This window comes from Falco punctatus (assembly GCF_963210335.1).
Source record: "Falco punctatus genome assembly, chromosome: 6".
NCBI lineage: Eukaryota > Metazoa > Chordata > Aves > Falconiformes > Falconidae > Falco > Falco punctatus.
Genome location: NC_137585.1, coordinates 10,532,252 through 10,554,434, shown reverse-complemented (window position 1 = coordinate 10,554,434; position 22,183 = coordinate 10,532,252). Strand labels below are relative to the sequence as shown.

The 22,183-nt window shown below is 40.1% G+C and overlaps 1 protein-coding gene across 7 annotated transcripts in view; it reads left to right on the top strand.

Moving 5' to 3' along the window:
- ANO2 (anoctamin 2) overlaps window positions 1–22,183 on the top strand; it is a 209,877-nt gene that overhangs the window by 168,781 nt on the left and 18,913 nt on the right. For 2 of the 7 annotated variants that reach the window (XR_013928773.1, XM_080391426.1), the window contains exons 20-23: window positions 4,433–4,581; window positions 16,490–16,642; window positions 16,736–16,788; window positions 18,812–18,931. Coding sequence is in view for 6 of the 7 variants with exons in the window: in XM_080391426.1 (XP_080247552.1) it covers window positions 4,433–4,581; window positions 16,490–16,642; window positions 16,736–16,788; window positions 18,812–18,931 (475 nt within the window). In the remaining variant the exon portion in view is untranslated. Of the gene's footprint in view, window positions 1–4,432; window positions 4,582–16,489; window positions 16,643–16,716; window positions 18,932–22,183 lie in introns of those variants that run through there. The other 5 variants (XM_080391425.1, XM_080391424.1, XM_080391429.1 and 2 more) reach the window with 4 other exon arrangements.

Below are 22,183 nucleotides of genomic sequence, written 5' to 3'. Positions count from 1 at the left end.
TCCCACCTCTTATCTAACAGAACCTTGGTGTCAATCCCCTGTAAGAAACTGCAGCATCATTTTTAATGACTCTAGATGTAGCCTTCTGACAAAAACCCGTTCTTGATTTATTTTCTCCCTGATCCTACATTCATTCTTATTTAGTGCTATTCAGTCTCCTTAAGAATGTATTTTGCTTTTTGATATTCACTGCCCAAAGGACCAGAAATAATGGCTATTCTACTGTTCTAATGTTTTCTCTGTTTGTCCAGATTCGTGTGGCTACTAGTGGGGTCATGAGACTTCTTCAGTGCCTCTTCAGCCCAAACCTTCTTGGACACTCATCCTGAATGGGCAAATTTTACTTCTTTCTTACTGGTGGAGCTGCCTGGCATGCAGAAATCAGAAGCTAAAATAGCTCTTGATTATCACTGTCTGTCAGCTTTGTTTGAAAATGTTGATCTGAGTAATTAAAAAACAGGTTACACACAAGTGCATTTAAAAAGCTTACTCGGGTTTAATATCACAATCATATGTGCAGCTATAGAGTTCTGCAAAACTAATTTGCATTGCCCTACTGCTGTATAGCTGGAGAAAAACAGTGCAAATCCCTGTTCTCTGTTCCTTTAACTTTCTGACACGTTTCTGTTTGGTCTCAAACTTCACATGCTTGGATATGACACAAAGGTACATTTTTTGTGGAAAATTTGAAAGAATTAGTTTGGCTTGCATTCAGTTAGTTGATCCTTTAAAAAATTCCATAAAAATAAAAATAAGAAGACTCTTCAAAGCTGAAGTCAAAAAGGTTGAAGATGCCACTCCTCATGCCTGGTTTATAGATAGCCAGATGAAAAATTAAAAATTATTCTGAGTAACTGAGCCCTGGATTTAGTGTATTCCCAAATAAACATTAAAAACAACAACTATTGTTTTAGTTACTGGATCCTCAGGGGAGTTATGTGTATGCATTAAACTCCATAACTTGACTCGGTGGTGCTATAACCAGAGGATTAGATCACACATGTACAGACTTCACATCTAAACACACCCAAATTTTATCTCAGCTGCTGCACAGTGACAGTGAGATGCTCTTCAATCTCATCTGCCCGTGGAAATACGAGGGACATTTATAGCTCATATGATTTTATTGGAACAGAAACCTGCACTGTCTTGAACTTATTGTTCACTGTCCTCTGAGAGCCCCTTACATTAGGAAATTAATTGGGATATGCTGGAAGAGTGTCCTGGGAATTCTTTGATTGTTTTAAATCCTGCCCCCAGTCTCCTACCCTCTGAATACTACATCACCTCTGTCACAGACAAGTTCCCTTTGTTGCTATAAAAGCAGAGGCGGGAAAAGGAAATTTTAGTGTCTTCAAATGGCTGAGTTTGCATGATGTAGGAGGTAAATGTCTTTGTAAGGATCCATCTAATTCTTTCATGTGGAGCATTTTAAATCTCCCCACCCTTTTATTAAAACTGTGTAAACTGTATGTTCTGGGTACCAGAAGTATTCAGTTACCTTCCATATATCTGGATATTGCCAAAGTACTGAGGATGTTAACAGCAGACTTATGAGCTATGTCTTAGCTGCACCTGGAACAAAAGCTGCAGCTGATCCGTTGATTTTTGCAGCTTTGTGATCCTGGGACTGACAGGGCCTGATGCAATCTAGACCTTTTTTAAGAGTGCCTGCCAACCCCCATTTCCTCTGTACTGGTGATAAAATTGAATGGGTCCTGTAAACACTGGTTGGTGCAGAAATCCTGTAGCCACTGTAGTCATTTCCAGGCTGATACATATATATATATATATGTATAAAACCTTGTGCTCTGTGGTGACACAGTGTTCCTGTGCGGCTCAGTGCACATTCAGGCACATTCAGGAACAAGGCAATAAACCCACCCAGCAAAGCCTTCAGTGTGTTTGCCAGCAACCCTTGCCCTGCTACTTGAGTTAGGGTCTGAGAAAGCGGTTCTGCTTAACTGGAGGTACAAACAAAAACCGCTACCATTTCCCCATACACTCCCGTCGCCAGGCCACACACCTCTAGTTCAAAGGATTTATCACAAGCTGTGGGGGAAGCGTTTGTGTGAGAGCCCTGCTTACACTACTGGCAAAACATCACTGGAATTAATCTGGATTTTCACTCATACGGCACATATGTGAAGAACTATAAAATAATGTCATGCATACTTGTGAAAGATAAATTTAATCTACAAAAGAAAGACATACCATAAGTATAAATCTTAATGTTTTAGGCTAATTCAACTGTATTTCACTTCCTTGATTTTGAAGAAATACCTCATTCTATTGCATTTTTCCATGGGAATTTCTCCATGTGTAAAATAGCATGAAAATATTGATGCCTATGCATTTAAAATGTCATCTGTGGAGGGCATGGGGAATACTTCACTCTTAGAGATGGATTCATTTCACTCTGGGATTATACTACTTCTGAATTTTATGTATTTGTTCGTGTTGTGAAATTTGTGTCCCCATCTCAGTGGGACAGTGATTGATATTAATACTCGTACTGAGGTCCAAAGAAATACTTAACACAAATAATTGCTCACCCATGTGAGTAATTTATAGTCTGGCCAAAATGGACAATGTTATTATAAAACGTGATCAAAATTAGAACCTCTGATACAACCTCTTCTGATCTGTGGGAGCTGGGAGACAAAACTAATCTGTGTTTACCTAAGAAATGATGAGAAATGTTTTTTTGCTTTTCTGCTTCAGAGGCAATGAAAACTCACCAGAATAGTTGATATTGCAAGACACATACTTTTCAGGTAGCACAAATATTTCCTGATTGAAATCGGGAATTTCCAAGTCTCACCATAACAGTGTTTGTGCACTAGCATACACTGTGGCATATCTGAAGGAAAATTCAGAACCTCTAAAACTCTTATGAGAAATCTCTGAAAGAAGATTATGTAGTTGTGCAAGTACATAAAGCATCTAACTCCTGGTGAAGTTTTTTAGGGTCCACACAGATCTGCATACTTTGCCTTATACATGATTGGTAAACTCTCAGAAAAAAAATAATTGGTTGAGAAATATGTATTTTTCACATAAGCATTCAATATATGTTTCAATTTTGATGTTAGTAGTTATAGAATTCTATAGTTTCCAGTGACTTAGGAATAAACTTGTAGAGAAGTTCCAGTGAGTTCCAGTTCTTTCGCAGTGTGTTCCAGTAGGGGGTGCATTGTGGGGAACTGAAGAGGCTGTTTCTGCATATTTCCCAAGTGACACTTTTCTAGCAATAATTTGTTACTGAACCCAAAGTGACAAAGGTAGGATTTCTGTCTGTGCATGACAGGAATGATACACCTCTCTGAGACCAAAGTCTGCTTACCTTGCTGAAACTCTTATGAATCTGATTCTCTCCATTACTTGGAGCCCTGTTTGTATGCCAAATAGAAAAAGGGAATTGTGTTTCTCTGTGATGAAAGACTATTAATAAAATTAAGACAATGCTTACACTTAACATTTCATAGGTATGTATTTTATTATTTTCATTAATTGTAGCATCCTTTTGGTTAAAGGAAAGAGTGCTTCCCCTTTAAGGTTCCACAAGCAGCATCTTTTTTTGTCTACTTAGATAAAGTCAGGTATATGTGCTAGTGATAAGAGAGCACTGGAACCTGAAGAACTGCGGGTGTTTTCTCGTGGTCACAGGACTGGCTTTAAGTCAATAATAATTTTCGGAGTCCAAAATGGCTCTGGACATATCAATATCTTGGAGACACTTCTTTTTCTGGTGCTGCAGGTTTATTAGCAGAGGCGTTCATTTCCTTTTACTGTGAACAACAGGTAGTTTTGCTGCTAAAATGTTCACAAGTCCATCAGGTTTAGGAATCAGTACGCTTTTGCACCCTCTTTTTTTTTGGCAATATGTCCAGTCATTTTGACCTTAAAAGTATACTATATTGGAAGTTCCCAAGTTTCATGGTGAGAGGAGAGTGCACCTGTGCTAGATATGTGGTATGGAGGTATCACACTACTTTCTGATATTTCGTTTCTTTCTTTCTTTCTTAAGGCAGAGGTGCTCAGTGTGTTGTTTTTGAGACTATTACTTATTACTAGTATTATTTAGGTCCAAGGTGCTTGAACTTCTGGAAGATGTCCATTCAACACATATCCAGAGAGAAACAATTATGAAAAAGTATTGGTTTCAACTCCACTTTAACAGTGTTATGCTGTTGTAACTTTCCTCTTGACAGAAGAACACAGGAACTGCTGCCCCCAGCCACCTGTCACCTGGCAATAACCAGCATCAGAACTTCAGAGCATGGTGTAAACTAAGCCTATGGGCATCAAAGTAACACGATATATCTATTTTGTGTGGCTGTGCAAAACCTAGGCCAAATCATTAGGGAAAAAAAAGAAAGAAAGAAAAAAAAAAAGACGACTTGGTTCAATCCAAACTTTTATTCCTCAGGAAGCTAAAGAAGTTCTTCAGGAAGCTGAAGGATGAAAGAACTAAGCCAAAGGAAATGGACACCAACCAATCAAAGGAGCATCAGCAATGGGATCTTGACTACATCTTGGAACCTTTCACTGGGCTGACTCCAGAATACATGGAAATGAGTAAGTTTTCTGAATTCCCTTTCCCTTTCTGCAATAACCATAGCTTTACATAGGACCAATCACTGTATATCATATGACTGTATGTCATAAATTGGCATGATTAATGGGGAAAAAAACCAAAACACTTGTAGTTTGCAGAAATTACATGCAAGACAGCAGGCCTATGAGTCTACCACATTATCAGCATAGCAACAATGATGAGTCCTAGTATCTGTTAATACTTGTACTGTGAGAGTCCACTGTTCCCAGCTGAGAAAAGTGCATAGAAACCATTCAGCCACAGAAACCCAGAATAGTTAAAGTTGGAATGGACCTCTGGAGATCATCTAGTCCAACTCCTTTGAACAAATCAGGGTCAGCTAGAGCAGGCTGCTCAAGGACTTGTCCAGTTGGGTTTTGAATATTTCCAGAGATGGAGCCTTTACCCTCTCTCTTTGTAACCTGTACCAGTATTTGGTCACACAGTAAAAAAAAAAAATAAAAATATCCTAAATAGCATTTCCTATATTTTAGTTAGAGCCCATTGCCTCTTGTCCTTTCACTGGACACCCCTGAGAAGAGTCTAGTTCTGTCTTCTTTAATCCACTCAACATATTTGCAAGATCCTCCTGAGCCTTCTCTTCTTGTGGTACAACAATCCCAGCTCTTTCAGCTTCTCCTTGTACATCAGGTCCTCCAATTCCTTAATTGTCTTAGTGGTCTTCTCTGGATGCACTGCAATATGTCCATGTCTGTATTCTACTGGGGAGCCTAGAACTGGAAATAGCACTACAGCTGTGGTCACAGTAGTGCTGAGTAGAGGGAAAGGATCCCTTGTCTTGACCTGATGGCAATACTTTTCCTAATGCACCCCAGAAGGACTTTTGCCTTCTTTGTAGATATGGAATATTGCTCATTCTTGTTTAACATGCTGTCCACCATATGTGCAGACCATTTTTTGCCAATTTGCTTCCCAGCTGGTCAGTTCCTAGTGTCTACTGGTACTTGGGGTTATTCCTCACCTGGTGCAAGACTTTGCATTTTCCTTTGCTGAATTTTGTGAGATTCCTCTTGGACCGTTTATCCAGCCTGTTGAGATCCTTCTCAACAGCAGCACAAACATCCAGTATAACTCCTCCCAAAATTAAAATAGCTCCTTAATGTTTCAAATGTAGCAGAAATATGTAACTTCCAAAATACAAATGTGCATTTTCTTGTAGAAGTAACAGAAAACTTTACAAAAGAGAACTGTAGGAATATCTTTTGAAATTACTTTAGCTCATGACTGAATGTTACGTGACATTGAATCATGTACACAGCATTCCCAGCTATGCTTAAATTAAAATCCACATGCATATACAACAGGAGAGAACCTTCAGCCTATAAGAGCTTGTCAGTCAGCTGAAAGAAACAGTGGAATGGAGAATTGTTATTCCCATTTTTCTTATGGAAAGCTGCAGTCTGCAGGTATTGCGTGGGCCACACTTTCTAAGGAAATCTAGGGTGCACCTGGGAATTATTTCTCAGTGTCCCACTTTTCAGGACAGGTCTTTAACCAACACATTCTCCAGGTTTTTTAAATAGCATGTGAGTACTTCCTTGGCATGCACCGCCCTGCTGGAGTGGCTGACATCACTAGTGGGGTGCACTGCCAGACATCTGGTCATCTTTCAAACCCCTGTAAAGTAGGAGCAACTCTATTAAAGTCAATAGTATTCTAATCTTGTAAAGCTGGTGCCCACCATGTGTATATAATCTGTCTTCATACATGCTTGCTGCTTTTCACAATTACTTAAATTGCTGCTAAGCTGTGGCAGAGATCAGTACTTTTTCATGGTTTCTCCACGGATTGCTTTTCCACATTAGATAAGTATGTTGGTGGAAACCCAGGTGGGACTGGGAGCAATTCTTTCTTGACGTGGCGATGTGTTATATGTTTGGTAACCACACTATCACATCAGGGGGACAGCAGTTCCTGTTTTCTGCCAGGTGGAATCCAGGATCACATACATCTCCATGCATCCACTTAGACTCAGCCACTGCTCCAAAAGGAGCAGGTCAAACACTGGGAGAAAGGAGCACACTACAGATGAATTAGTCAAGGACATATATCAAGCATCTGATAGAGAATTCCAAAAAGATATGTATATATGACCTCTTTCTCATTCTAAAGTCTGTTATAAACTCCAAGGAGGATCTCTATGACTCAACAGGACCCAGGAAGACAAAGGTGCAACTATTCACCAAATAACTCAGTCCTGCAGCCCTGGGGCACAGTCCAACTTCAGCTGTCCTCAGGGAAATGAACCTGAGAGGAAGCAGCACACAGGGATGCTAGGGAGTAAGTACGAAACCAGGCTCTTCACACTGGATACAAACCAAAAATGCAGGGTACCCCTCAGCCCTGTAGCTGCCTCATGGGTAGACCCTGGAGAGGCAGGGAAGGAGAAAGGAGAAATGGTGTGGGTGGGGAAGGAGGAAGGAGAGAAATAATCTAGGCAAACCTAAGCTTTAGGGCATAAAAGTATTCAGGAGAGAACCACAGCTTGTCAATGGGCATGTTGTCTAAACCCAGGCATCTGTTAAATATTGTATGTGACAACTCCTGTTTTCACAAGCCACTATTCTCAAAACATCTGAAACAGAATGCATTTTATGACAAAAAATTTAGTACCATGTATGGTTTATCTCTCTGTATAGAAATAGCTATATTGATTTATAGATATAATGTATAATATATTTATAAATCCGTACATGGGATTTTATATAACGATGGATTTATGTAATATATAAATACATAAGTGTATGTGAGGTATTTCATATAATGGCAGATTTGGGGATCTCTTTTATGGATGTGTTTATGGATCTGAACCTTGCCTTCTGTCATGCCATTAAGTTGACATAAAGAAGCCCTCACCTGCCATCATCTGCCTCACAGTTGTTTCAATTCACCTTAGCATCTGGCTGTGTGTTGCAGCCTCTACTACCTCCTCTATCCCTCTCTGTACATGACAATACATTGCTGAAAAATTCTCCTTTAGGACTGCTTTTTTCCACTCATTACTTCAACCCAAGATGATTTTTCCTCGTGGAAACTTTTAGCAAACTTATTTGCAATGTTTAAGTTAAACAATGGTGAAAAAAATATAGACATTTTCCCTTGTAAACATTTTCATATGTTTTTATGCTTAGGCATAACTCAGAAATGGTACACTTTAACATCCAAAACTTTCTGGTTAGCTAGCTCTCTCTAAGGACAAGGACTTCAAGTTATTGGTAATAAACAAACAGAATAAATACAACTGTTTATAAATATTTAATTTCTTGTTCTTGCACAACTGTGGTAGGTCATCTTATTCATTCTAGAGCTACAGCAAGCGACTGGTTGCAGAATGAATGGCCCACTACAGCAAAAGCCCCTGGCAAGGTGAGGAGGAGCCAGACTTCTTCCCAGTTATAATGGGCCAGAGGCTGCTGAGTACGCTTTGTGACAACCAAGAAGTGTGGCTGACTGATACAGAAGCAGGATGGAGCCTTGAGTGTGTTAGGAACTAGAATATCCCAGTTTCCAAACATTACATACTGGTGCTTTCTCCTAATTGTAGTTGGACCTAATGTAAAGTGCCCAGGTTTGGAAGGAAAATCTTTCCACTCCCTGTTACCTGTGGCAAACTCCCATTGCATCTGAGATGATCCCATCACCCTGATTCAAGATGTCTGTGTAGGAGATCACCCTTGATTGACTTGACTGATTGATAAGGACACCACTTATATGCAAAGGTCTGTCTTATCGGAATAACCTGTAGTATCAGGGTCTAAGCTATTGATGTTATAAATCACGAGACACTAAGCCTGTGTTTTAGATTAGTCCCTTGTGCCTAGATCATAAACAGTGTGGGGTGTCTCATCCTGCAGTCATTCAGGGATAATTAGATAGATGCCCCACAAATGAATGGGTGAAATACTAATCTAAACATTTGCTTACAGCAGGAGAATTAGCTTCTCAAGTGAAGAGACTGGCTCGCTGAGCCTTGCGGTGTGCCACAGCGAGCTATGCCCTGCCCGTGGGATTCAAGACGAATGCGCAGCAGATGAAACCCAAGCTGCACCTCCCCAGCCCGCTCGTTGCCCCGGGTCCATATCACGGTGCTCAGCTGTCAGATTCACTGCGGAGTGACTCAGACCACCCACGCCGACAGGAAGAACTTTGTGCAGCTCAGCAGTGAACCTGTCAGCTGGGACTGCTGTGAAGGGCATCAAGCTGGAATGGCGAGGCAAGAGGCAGTTACACAGCTTATTTACCTGTCTTTCTAAATTTGATTTGAGAGGAGGAGGGAAAGGAAACAATGCAGCAAGGCAGAGGAAGCTTCCCCCCCCCCCCCCCCCCCCCCGAGTTGCTTAAAGAGGCAGAATAACTGGGATTTAAGAAGAGGTGATACTAAGGAGAAGAAAGAAATTTGACTGATGATTCACGGCTTGGTTCTTAATTTTCCACTGATTTACTCAGGCAAGCTCCCACTGGTCTCAGTGGCTATCTGCTCAACCAGGAACGAAGCAGCTGAATAAGAAACTGTAGACTGGGCTTAATGTAGCCTTTGGGCTCCCCTATCCAGACGATGGATGGGGTTTCATGCAGAAACAGGCACGGACAGACAACGTATCACTACATTCAGGTTTGTTCTGCCAGGACGCTCCTATTTTTAAGGATGGGTATTTTACGGACATCTCTAAGACTACACAGAGAACCTTTCCCCAAACTAAGACTCTTGACTCCAGGTTTGCCATTTGCTAAGCTGCACCCTAATCACAGTCAGTTCTTGCATAGTGTTTGGAACAATCTCAGGATGTGTTTTGCAGTACAATATGACACAGGTCAAGGAGTTTTTGGTGATAACTATCCCACTTGAATTTTGGAATAGCCATTTCAAAGCTGCTGGGATTTCCTTTTGTTCTGATTGCTTATACTAGGAAGCCTGAAGCCTTGGAGAGCAAGAAAAAGAAGATCAAAGGGAGTGTACCCCTCACAATGAGCAATGATTATAAACTGGTAACGACAGACGAGGAGAAGGCTGAGGTACTGAGTAACTTTTTTGCCTCAGTCTTCACTGGCAATCTCTCTTCTCACACCTCTTGAGTGGATGAACCACAAGGCAGGAACTGGGAGAGCTAAGTCCTTCCCACTGTAAAAGAAGATCCAGTTTGTGGCCCTCTGAGGAACACATAAGTCTATGGGATCTGACAAGATGCCTCCCAGAGTCCTGAGAGAATTGGCTAATGTAGTTGCCAAACTACTCCCCATGATATTTGAAAATTCATGGTGGTCAGGTGAAGTCCCCGGTGACTGCAAAAATGGAAACAATGCACCCATTTTTAAAAAGGGTGGAGAACAGGACACAGGGAACGACCAGCCTGTCAGCCTCACCTCTGTGCCTGGGAATACCATGGAATAGATCCTTCTAGAAGCTATGTTAAAGCACATGGAGGGCAGGGAAATGATTTAAGACAGACAGCATGGCATTACCAAAGGCAATTCCTGCTTGACCAGCCTTCAGTGATGGAGTGACTACATCAGTAGACAAGGGAAGAGCTACGGATGTTGTCTATTGACTTCTGTAAGACCTTTGACAATGTCCCCCACAACATCCTTCTTTCTAAAGTGAAGACATTTGGATTTGGTGGGTGGACTGCTCAATGGAGTAGGAATTGGTTGGATGGTTACATCCAGAGGGTAGTGGTCAATGGCTCCATGTCCAGATGGAGACTGGTGACAAGCAGTGTCCCTCAGAGGTCTATATTGGGAGCAGTACTGTTTAGTATCTTCACAATGACATAGACAGTGGGATCAAGTGCACCCTCAGCAAGTTTGCAGATGATGCCAAGCTGAGTGGTGCAGCTGACACACCTGAGGGACAGGATGGCATCCAGAGGGACCTGGACAAGCTTGAGAAGTGGCCCCATGTGAACCTCATGAGCTTCAGTGAGGCCAAGTGCAATGTCCTTCACCTGGGTGAAGGCAATAATATCAGTACGAGTTGAGAGACAAAGGGATTGAAGCAGCCCTGCAGAGAAGGACTTGGGGGTACTGGTGGAAGGAAAACTGAATGTGATCTGGCAGTGTGCGCTTGCAGCCCAGAAGGCCAACCATATCCTGGGCTGCATCAAAGAAGTATGGGCAGCAGGTCAAGGGAGGTGATTCTGCCCCTCTGCTCTGGTGAGGCTGGAGTACTGCATCCAGCTCTGGAGTCCTCAACACAGGACTGAAGTGGGTCCAGAGAAGGGCAACAAAAATGATCAGAGGTGTGGAATACCTTTCCTATGAGGACATGCTGGGAGAGCTGGGGTCATTCAGCCTGGAGAAGAGAAGGCTCTGGGGAGACCTTATTGCAGCCTTTTGGTACTTAAAAGTGGGCTTATAAGAAACATGGAGACAGACTTTTTGGTAGAGACTGTTGCAATAGGACAAGGGGTAATGGTTTTAAACTACAAGAGCAAAGATTTAAACATATCTATAAGAAAGAAACTTTTTACAATGAGGGTGGTGAAACACTGGAACAGGTTGCCCAGAGAGGCGGTGGATACGTCATACTTGGAAACATTTAAGGTCAGGTTGGACAGGGCTCTGAGCAACTTGACCTACTTGAAGATGTCCCTGCTTGTTGCAGGGGAGTTGGACTAGGTGACCTTTAAGGGTCCCTTCCAACCCAAACCATTCTATGATTCCGTGATTCTATGATTTAGTTTGAAGGTAGAAGTCACATATAAATCTAAAAATAAAAAGGAAACATAAGAGGGTAAAACCTAGTCTACAAGTCAGGTAGACATCCATTGACTTCAGTGTGTTTTACAGATACTGGCAGTATGGGAGGGAGAGGCCAATACTTCACCATCACAAATACACTCTTTTGGGAAAACTTTTGTGATTTATTTTGTCAGTGAGAGAAATTCTGAATCTGATTACAGCCAGTGGGCTACGCTGAACTTCTTTCTCGAACAGGCCTTGTCAGCCAATAGCTTGTCTGCACATAGTTTTGATTTGCACCAGTGAAATTTCTGATAACTGTTTATTTTGATATTATTAACAGATATATAGTTGTATTTTTTTAGCAGACACTCTGAAGCGGAGACACTCTTAATGTTCCTGAGTGATCAGAAAATTTTGCTGATGGAACTCTGAAACATAAATTGTCACTGTTAACATGTATCAAATTTGTCATCAGTCCTTCCTGTTTCCAAAAACGTGCAATGATTTTTGATGCAGCCCAATATACCAGACCACACGCATTCCTGAAGCAGGCAGCATATATAGCAGTTTCCTTTTCCAGCTTGTAGAAAGTTTGCATCGTGTGTAACTACCCTGCAGTGATGGGAGTTGGCAAGAAATTGATGTTATTGATATTGAAATTGATATTTCTAATGAAACAAGCTTTATGAAATTTGCTCCAAAACCAGATAAATTATGCATGTGAACATGTGAAATTTCTACCACTGGTGTTTTCTTGAGAAGAAGCTGACATCAGCAATTACTTTTAGATTCTTATTTAATTTTGTCTTCCCTTCTCCAATCTAACACTGCTAAGAGTCCAAGGTTCATGTGGTAATTAATTAAATCTTTTTTTTTTTTCTTGAAGAAAAGCAATAATAAAGGGTTTCATCATCCAAATTCCGTTAAAAATCAATGGCAAAACTCCCTTTTGAATTTTAAGAAGAAAATTATTAGATCCAATGTCTGTAGCTACCGACTACCGTAAGGATTAATCTTAGAGGTTTGGAAGAATTTCCCCTAAAGCAGGAAAAGCCGTCAAAAAGGCAATGTGTGAGGCAGCAGTGGGGGAGGGGGGGAGGGAGAATAATTGAAGAGAAACCTGCATTTTTCTATAATCTCTATAATGAGGATGGATTTGAAAATACCAACTCAGCCTGTTGTGTGTAGGCTTGTTGCATATGTTTATCAGCATAGGGTGGTAAATTACACCTTTTCCTTAGTTTCTCAGCCAGGCTTGGCTGTGTATTGAAAGGTTTCTTCTTAGGACTTGGAAAAGTGGCTTTGTAGAGGAGTGATTGTTCCGTTGTTTACTTCCAGTTACACATGAACCCATCACAGATATTATTGATACAGAAGTAAGAAAAAAAGAACAGAATAATAATAATAATAATAAAAAAAAAAAAAAACAACAACAAAAACTTTCTCCTAGGTTAGGTTTTGATGTAAAAGGTACCCGGGTTACTCGTACTGCTCAGTGTGTAAATCTGATACAACCTGTGTGTTGTTTACCATGGAGGGTTTTATGCTGGGGACTGATTCTGTATGCCTTACACAAGAACACTAGCCAGCACTCTTCCAAATCCATACTTTAAAAGCCTTGATCTGTGCTCTTAATTATAATTTGGAGGCCACAGCTAGAGGGACAGCATGTGCTGTGGTGTTGTTGGGGCTGGGTTCTGTTCAGGCCCTGTGCACAGGGAAACAGCTTCCATGAAAAGCAGACTTCTGAGCCTTCTCTCGATGCTGTTTGTCTTTTATGGTTTTTGCCTCAGGGCCCAGGCAGCCTAAGCCTGGATAAGATGTTGCAGATGTGGCATGAGGTGGTGTGAACCTTTTGGACTGGCTCTGAGGCCTTTGTCTCTTTCCTGCTTCAGTCAGACAGTAAAGGTGGCTTGTCCTGAGCACCCATAGCATGTGGTTTGGGTTTTTTCTCTCATCAGAAATAAAGTCTAGGTCACTGACAGCACAGCTAGTCTCCTGCTTTGATGCCCCAGGAGAAGATGTTATTCACCGTGTCCTTGACTTCCCCTGATACACAGCCTTCAATGGATATGTTTGCTAGCTTGTGCCATGAGGCTGGGTGACGTTCATCTCTGTTGCCTCCAGGCTGGCCTACTAGGCAAGTAAGAAATCTATGAAAGATGCTGGATGTCCGGAGGTCTGACTGCTGGCACAGGTCTCTCTAGCTTTTTGCCTGAAAGCACAGGAGAATAGCCATGCCCCAAGTCAGGCAGGGCTCTATGTGGGGTCGTAGGGGTTTGTACGTGACCACTAAAGTCATTTTGTATGGAGACCCTGTGGCGGAAGTGTGAAGGTAAAAAGGATATTCCAGGGTTGCCATCAAGTCCTCTAGCCAAAAATAGGATGTCTCGGCATCAACTGTCCCTGTTGGAACAGTCTTTGTGAGTCCCTAAAAAGTACTGTAGATGTTTCCACTGTGATTGGACAGGCATCCACAGAACTCCAAGATGCTGTGACCACATTGCTTCTGGGACCCGAGCAGGGATTCTTCTCTTTTTAATCCATGCAGCTTTGTTGACATATTTTTTTCTACAAATACTGACCAAATTAAACAAACACCTTTAAGTTGCTGAGGCTGTTCACAGACTGCTTGTTTTGAATGATTGTTTGCTAGTTTACTACACAAGACCATCTAAATTAGAGCGTGCTTGGTTTTGTTTTCAGGGGTTTTTTTACCTGCTTGTTGCGTCATTCACACTTTTATAAAAGGGAGGCTAGAAGACTGAAGAGATTTCAAGATGGCCACACAAACACTTCTGGCAGAGAGTTTTCTGTGAAGACATATTTATATAATTGTCCAGAAGTCCTTTGCATACCTTGAACATTCTTTCATGAACTTGAAAAAAAATTAAATTTCATTTTCCCAGGCAAAGAATAAAGGGTCTGCAAACAACATCAAAGCAAATGTGTGTGTGGTTCATACTTAAAGCATTGCAAATCCCTCTCTCTCTCTCTTTTCACAGAATCCTCCCAGCTCTATTCCTGCTAAATTCACTTAAAGCCAAATAAGGCATATTTTGGTGCTATGTTTTTTTTCTAAGCATTTCACAGTTTTTTGGGACGTTACTCTAACATCTGTTTTTATTTCCTTGTTAATTCCTTTTCCTGACTCTGAACATAAAATATTCAGGAAAGTTTGATTTCAAGGATAAGATGTTTGTATGCTCTGAAAAAGCTCCATCTTAGTGTGTGTTAGGATATACTCTGTATCTCAAAGCAAACAACGACAATGAAAATCAAAAAGCCATATATATATAATAGAGAGATAACACTTTACTGTGCAAATGTATTGTCACTGAGAAGAAAAGAGCAGGAATGTCAGTCAGAAACTTGCAAATCTGCACACAAAAAAAGATGCATGCAAGAGAAGATTGGTGAGAACCCTGTTTTATCAGTTAGTTGTAGGCTGTGACAACAGTGCCTAAACAAATTATTTTAAAGTAAACAGTTGTGCTACATAACCCCCAGGCTTTCACAAAAAGTACAATAGATTCCTCCCATAGTGGAGAGAGAACTTATATAGGGTTTTGCCAAAAAAGAAGCCATGAAAAACAGGACCTCATTCACACCAACCCTTTTTCTGTACTGTTTATTTAATTCTGAAATGTAAATCATAGTTAGATTTATCAGTTTAATCTTACTGGGATTACTGCCTTTGCATTTGGGCGGCATGCTTTTCAGTCGCTTTCCTCTTCTTCTACTCCTCATTAGCGTTCCACTTCCCTGAAGTATTACTCTAAAGTAACGTAGCATTTTTACAAAGAAATGATCCAGCCTTGTTTTTTAACATTCACGACTGATGCTTCCTGCTTTCCATGGAAGATGCAGCCTTTTAGGGAATTTGTTAATTCCTCAGCACCTTGGAGGAGAAATGACAACAACACCAACAAAACAAAACAAAAAAACCACCCAAAAAAGTCAAGCCTTTTCAGACTCTAATTGTACCCAAATGAGATTTACCCAGATGAGGTACATCCTGAAGCACCACTGATAGAGGGGGGAATTAAGGATACTATGCTTACTGAAAAATCTAAGGAGCTTGCTTGGAGAGACTTGGTTTTCTGCTTCATTATTCCAAGCATCTCTAGAGCACTACTTGTCAGAAAAACACAGTTGTGTCAGCATTATGCTTTTTCAGGGTGACATTGGTTCCTTAGCTGCTTGGAAGATACTTTACTTGCATGAAGACAGGTCATCCTATGCCCTAGAAAAGGCATAATTCACTCAGAAAACAATATGGTCTTTTTGTTTATATAATTATACTATGGGTCCTGAGCCGAACTTGTGATACTAGTAGTCTAGTACTGGGAACAAGATGATACAAAACATACCACCCACCCACTTCAAAGTGAGAGCGGTTTCTTTAGGTGGTTGCTTGGGTGGTTGGTTGCTTGTTTTTTTCCCCTGTGGAAGAAGCCAGGCTTACTGTGTATCTGTTCTAGCAAGCATGGACAATCCAGGAGGTCTGTGCTCCATTGTAATACTAATTGTTCTTTAGAACCAGTGGACAAGTGCTTTCTTTCTCCCAAACTACCCAAATTGCAAACCCCACAAAAAAAAAAAAAGTGACAATAGCATTTTCCTTTGCTAGGACTTAAAGAGGAAGATTTCTAATTTGGGAGGGTATCAGTGACATAAGGAGGGATGAAAATGCTATGTGACACCACAGGCTCATGCATGCACAAAGATACTTACTCTGTTCCTGCTCTTGACGGATTGCTACCAAGTTTTCCAGAGGAAGTTGGGAAGAAACAGTGACACATTGTAGATTTTCTCCTCTTGCTTGCTTGTGTATCGTTTTCCTTACAGGCAAAAGGACAGGGAAGAACAGCATAGTCTTAATAAGTTAATTATGTACAAAGGCGGAAGAATAAACTCCGAACCCTTTGTCTTCATCAGATTTATTATTTACTTTGGCTTGTGCTTCTGCTTGTGCTAGAGACTAGAAGTATTATTAGAAACATTCATAAAGCGTAGTCACAAACCTTTCTCTCCTAGTTTTTCTTTGTGGTATTTATTACTGGGACGTAACTGTGGAGTTTTATGGGTTTTGTAACCCATGAAGCTCATTAACAATTTGCTGTCAGCTACATTTACCAGCTCCCTTCAGCAGATATTAAAAAACATTACATATTTCTCTTCTAGTTATCCAGTTTGGCTTCGTCACACTCTTTGTTGCCTCCTTCCCCCTGGCACCGCTCTTTGCTCTCCTGAACAACATCATAGAAGTCCGGCTTGATGCAAAAAAGTTTGTTACTGAACTGAGGAGGCCAGACATAGTAAGAGCAAAAGATATAGGTAAGCAATGAAAAAACATTACAGTGAAAAATTCAATAAGAAAGAAGTAAAATGATAGCAAATCCTTTAATAAGTTATGTTTTTCACTTACAGGAATTTGGTATAACATTTTGAGTGGTATTGGAAAGCTTTCAGTTATCATTAATGTAAGTATTTGGTTACACCAGTTTCTAACAATGATCTTGGGAGCTTATATTGTCCCTCCGACATAATTTAAAAGTCAAGTCTAACTTTCTCAATTGCTATAAAATACAATAAAATCTAAATTATCCAGTTCATTCTTGTGGAAGTGTAAAGCACAATTTCACTAGAAACAATTCTCTGTCCTCATATCATGTAGGACTGGAAGACTAATTCATACAAGAACAACCAATAAAAGCAACATAAGCAGGCAACACTCCAGATAACTATTAAAGATCTACTTCTTATTCACATCCATGCCTTTTACTGTTATTCTGCTGGGATATCTGTTCATGAATGAAAAGTATGTAAATACATCATCCTGGATTCCAGGAGCAGAAAGTCCTTTGACTAGATAGCATAAGCGTTTGTTCTGATATATACAGTTATGGCTATAACCCTAAATATAATTTCTCTCACAGAGTGATTATTTCTGTAAAGGTAGGTTTTTAAAAATATTATTATTATTATTATTTGGGCTACATGCTCCCCAAGCTACAAAATCTTAATGGAAAATTATATTCTTTTATAGAACAAGAATAATTACATGAACACGAGTGTCTGGTATACGGATATATTATGTTTATTGTTCTCCATGTATTCCTTAAGTAAAATTTTCCTGTGTATGCTTTAAGATAAAAAAGGCTTGTGCCCTAGGAGTTTAATGATAAAACTATCTAGTGGGTTCTTGAACCACAGATCATAAGCTCACAGAATCATTTAGGTTGGAAAAAGCTTTTAAGGTCAAGGGCAACTGCAAAATGCCAGAGATACCAAGGAACTTTAGAAAGGGAACTGATTGTCACTACTGAAGGGGAAACTTGTGCAGAGGTGTTACGCAATGTACCTAGTACAATAGCTTCCAGCACAACAGCATGCTGTGGCATATGTAAGCTATCATTGCAACTGGGAGAACTACAATGCCTCCAAAGAAGCAGTGTTGTTTCACTTGGGTGGAGCATTGCTCATTTATGGCTTAGCAGTTTGCAGGATTTAAGGTAGGAAATCCGTGTAGCCCTGCACATACCCATAATTTTGCTGTCAGGCACAGATTTCAAGTTTCCAGCACTGACCTGTGCTGGAAGAGCAAAACTCTGTAGCCTCTTGGTTTTATTTGAATACACTTTGCAGATTTATGTCCTGGATCATTTTGTGTGTCAGACATTTTTATTTCCTGGGGATTCCTGGTGATTCAACTAAATATCAGTTAGCTACTTTTTCTTGACAGAAGTTTATATATGTGCATACCCGATTTTAAAAAAGAAAACCACTGAATGTACAGTTCTGCATCTCCATCTGGATAATAGTGATGCAGAACTATTTAGCAAAATGAAGTTTTAAATGAATCTAATGAATTCTTATTGATACGATCTAGATAATTCTGTCTGATTCACTTCACAATTATACCAGTTTTATACTAGTGATTGATCCACTGATATCAGATGTGTAAACCCAGATGCAGAGGGGAAAATGGAGGATGGTTACCTCGCATTCAACTGGTTTATCTCAGATAACACCGTGTAACTACACCGAATTATACTCCAAATTATACCAGCTAGCTATTATGTGTTCTTGTGTTTGGGTTGTTGTTTTTTTTTTTAAACTAGTTATAAATTTCTTAATGGCTCCAGGGATGGAAAGAGTTAGAGAAATATAAGTACATTAACTGCTTTTGCTACTCTATGCTCAAAGAAATACTGCTCTTTCCTAACTACAACCTTCCCCTGGGGAGACAGAGCAGGTTACTGTGCATTTACATAAGTATACGTTCTGTACCAGGTCTGGCCATTTAACTCTCACTTCATCATCACTCTAAATGTACTTGAACAAGAAAATTGTCACCTGAATTAACTTAATCTGAAACATGTTAGACATAGATTCATGATGATGTTGTTTGGTTGGTTTTTGTTTTTTTTTCACTTCTCAGGCTTTTGTAATTGCTGTCACATCTGATTTCATTCCACGCCTTATGTATCGATATGCATACAGTCAAAATGGAACCATGCATGGCTTCATCAATCACACGCTGTCATACTTCAATGTCAGTCATCTCAAGGATGGAACACAGCCAGAAAACTCCCCGTTTGCACAGGATGTTTTATTCTGCAGGTAAATGACTTCTAATGACAGTTTGTATAGTCAAAGTAATGTCTTTGGGTCTTTTGTCAGACAATTTTTTTTTCCAAGTGGGAACTGATAATATTTGTGCCTTTAAAAAGGTGGCTGTAAGAGTACAGCTCTTAGAGTAGTCTCATTATGTTAGAAGGTGCATTAAAAGGCAAAATAAACAATTTAGGTAGACTTACTCAAATAAAACCCCTTTTCTTTATTGAAATACATAACTTTCATTAAAAACAATGATTTTTTTTAAAAAATGGACACCCACTATTTAGAACCAGGCTTTCTTTTTCTTTAAGTTCAGTGATTGCTTGATGAGATCTGAGTTTACAATATATTCTGCCCATCTTTAAAACTCGCACCATTCCCCATCTACACATCCTATATTTTAGATTAATCTTTTCACCCTGGGGAAACGAGGCTCAGCTTCTTGTAAAATACATCCAAGATATCTAGTCCACTGGTCCCATAGTGCAACTGCCTATGGAGTAGTTCCAGTGCATGAGAAATCACTAACACAGTTCCAGGGCTCACAAAGTAACCTTGATTTTTTTTATAAAGATATACAGAAATTCAAAGAGCTGTTTTAAAGCAATACAACCCAAGGCTGTTCAAAACTGAGCTCCTCAGGTCAGTGTTTTCCCCACCTTCCTTTTGGACTTTGAAATCACGCTGTGCTTAGCTTCTGCGATGGCAAGAATTCATCACAAATCTTGCTCTTCCATTTTCTTTGGAAGCAAACCTTCATTTATATGCATTTTACTACACACAGGTCTTTAAGAGGCCTCCCTTGGTTTGATGCATAATATATTTGCATATGTTTGCTGTCTTTTTCTGATGTGTGGCAAGGTTTTTGAATCTAGAGCTCCTGATAGTTGCCAGCTAAAGCTGTCCTAGTTCTAAAACTAGTTTCACCTCTGTCTTTCCCAGTCTCCTTTTTCAAACACAGGTTTTGGCTCTCATGCTTTCGTACTGTGGTTTTATTCTGAAAAAATGTTGGCTAAGGTGTCAAAGGGAGGATTCTTAAAATCTATCACCGTATTCTCTCAGCATTAGTGTCAAATCAAGGGCACAAGATCAGATACCAAGCAGAGCAGAATGATGAGACAAATATTACAGGTGACATTCACATACCATCTATCATCAGATGGGCCTTTTCTGGTTTATTGCATTCTCAGATACAGCCAGAAAATACTGCTAGTATTGTAGATACAGTAAATATTGAGTAGTGTTTTCTAGTTAGAGCTTCAGAATTCTTTCTTCTTTCCTCCCATTCACTTGAAATCATTGTTCTTGATACATATGTATTCAAAACAGGTACATTTCTCCAGTGATCCCTACATTTCTGCATATCTGACATTCAATTTCTCAAAGAAATTGTATTTATAGAGTAGACAGAGATAGCTAAGGCAGGTGGAGATTTGTTTAGGGTTACTGTTAAGTTATGACCATCAGTTTCTTCTATAAATTTGCAAGAGCAATTCTCAGCATGACATAGAAGGCTTGTAACTAAAGGTAATCCTAGTGGATGCACATTTTTGTCCTACCAATATCCTTGTCTTCCTGTTAAAGTTGGGAAGAGAAAATATTTCAAATCAACCAAATGTTTTGATTTTTTTAAAATGAAAATCCTCAAAATTCAGGTAATTTTAAATATTAGCTTATTTTACCCTTCTAAAAAATAAATTCATTTAGAAACAGGCAGCCACTTAAAAGTAAAGAGAGAAAATAACTTTGTGATTACGCTTGTAACAGGTGCTGTAAATTGCCCTTCAGGACAGTTCACTTCTTTTCACTGACTCTTTAAGGGATCATAGTCTAGCTAGGTTCCTGAAGTAGCCAAAAACCTCCCCTTGCTTCTAAATGACGACACAGTTCTACACGTAAGCTGTATACCTATCTCCCATGAAATCAGTGGGGATTTTGCGTTCTGATTTTATCAGGGAATAAGCTGTTTTGCTCAAGTATCTTGAGAAGGGGTAGACAGACGCTCTTCAATGAGGCCTACAAATCAACACCCATCTTAGAGAAGATATTATATATCATAATGTAATTATTTACAAGAGAGAAGTCTTAAAGCTGGCATTGTTCAATGTAGTTTGTGCATGTTTATCTCCTGCTCCTGTGCAAGCCAACTTCAGTCACACTTAGGATCACACTGACTTTAAGCAGGGTATTTATCTCACCCAACTACAACCCACAACAGTGATGCATCCCAGTTCCTTCACTGGAAGCACAGTGAATGCAGAGAGAAGGAGCCTGGTCCCTTACTCGGGCACTGCCTGTGGGATGCCCTTGGGGACCCACCCACCCTCTTATCCTGACTATAACTGAGGGCAGATGAGTGCACAGATAAGACTGCTAACTTTAAGCAGGTAAAGAGAGAACAGATTACTCAGCACAGCCAAGTCCCTGTGTCAGGAACTTTGTTAAAGGGACCTGCTGCCTCTTGGGAGGAGGTCAGGTGGGAGCTGAGGGTGCTTAAAGCTCTCCAGAGCTTAAAGCCACATGCTGTGCTCTACCTGCTGCTCTGCTTGTGGAGCTTAAAGCCACATGCTGTGCTCTACCTGCTGCTCTGCTTGTGGCGGACAGGGTAAAGCACCTTAAACATGGGGCTTGTCCTCTTTCTTTGCTCAAAATATCATTCCCTGCAAACTCTGCTAGATTCACTATTTCAGTGTGTTGCCAGGAGTTATTTCTTAGTATAAAGTTCTATGTAAGAGCATGCAGCATCTCTGTACTTTCTGACAGACTTGTAAATCTGTGAAATTCTTTTCTGCTCTCAGTTCCAAACACTTTTTAATTTGTATCCCCAAATTAGCCTGTTTTCCTTCAACAAGCATGTCGATCCATATGGATCTCCTACTTCACTGTGACTTTGCTGCCTTCACTTTGCTACTATTTACCTGGTCTCAGGCACTGGCCTCTATCAATAGTGTATGACTGCCAGTGTATTTGGAAATGTGTATATTAACAACAGTGATTAAACGCACTCTTCTGATTAGCATAGATTCAACAGAGCCAAAACGCAGGAAGAAATGAATAATCCACACTAGGTATAAAAGTGGTCCCTGCCTGATAACACCAAGTCTGTGCCACCAAGAAAAAAAAGGAAAAAAAACAAGCAAAAAAGAAAGAAAAAAGTAATTGATTGAAAAGAAGCATATACTAAATGTTTGACCATGTACTAGTCTGAATGAGAAACAACCATGAGAGCATTTCTGTTCCGTTATCAGGAAACAA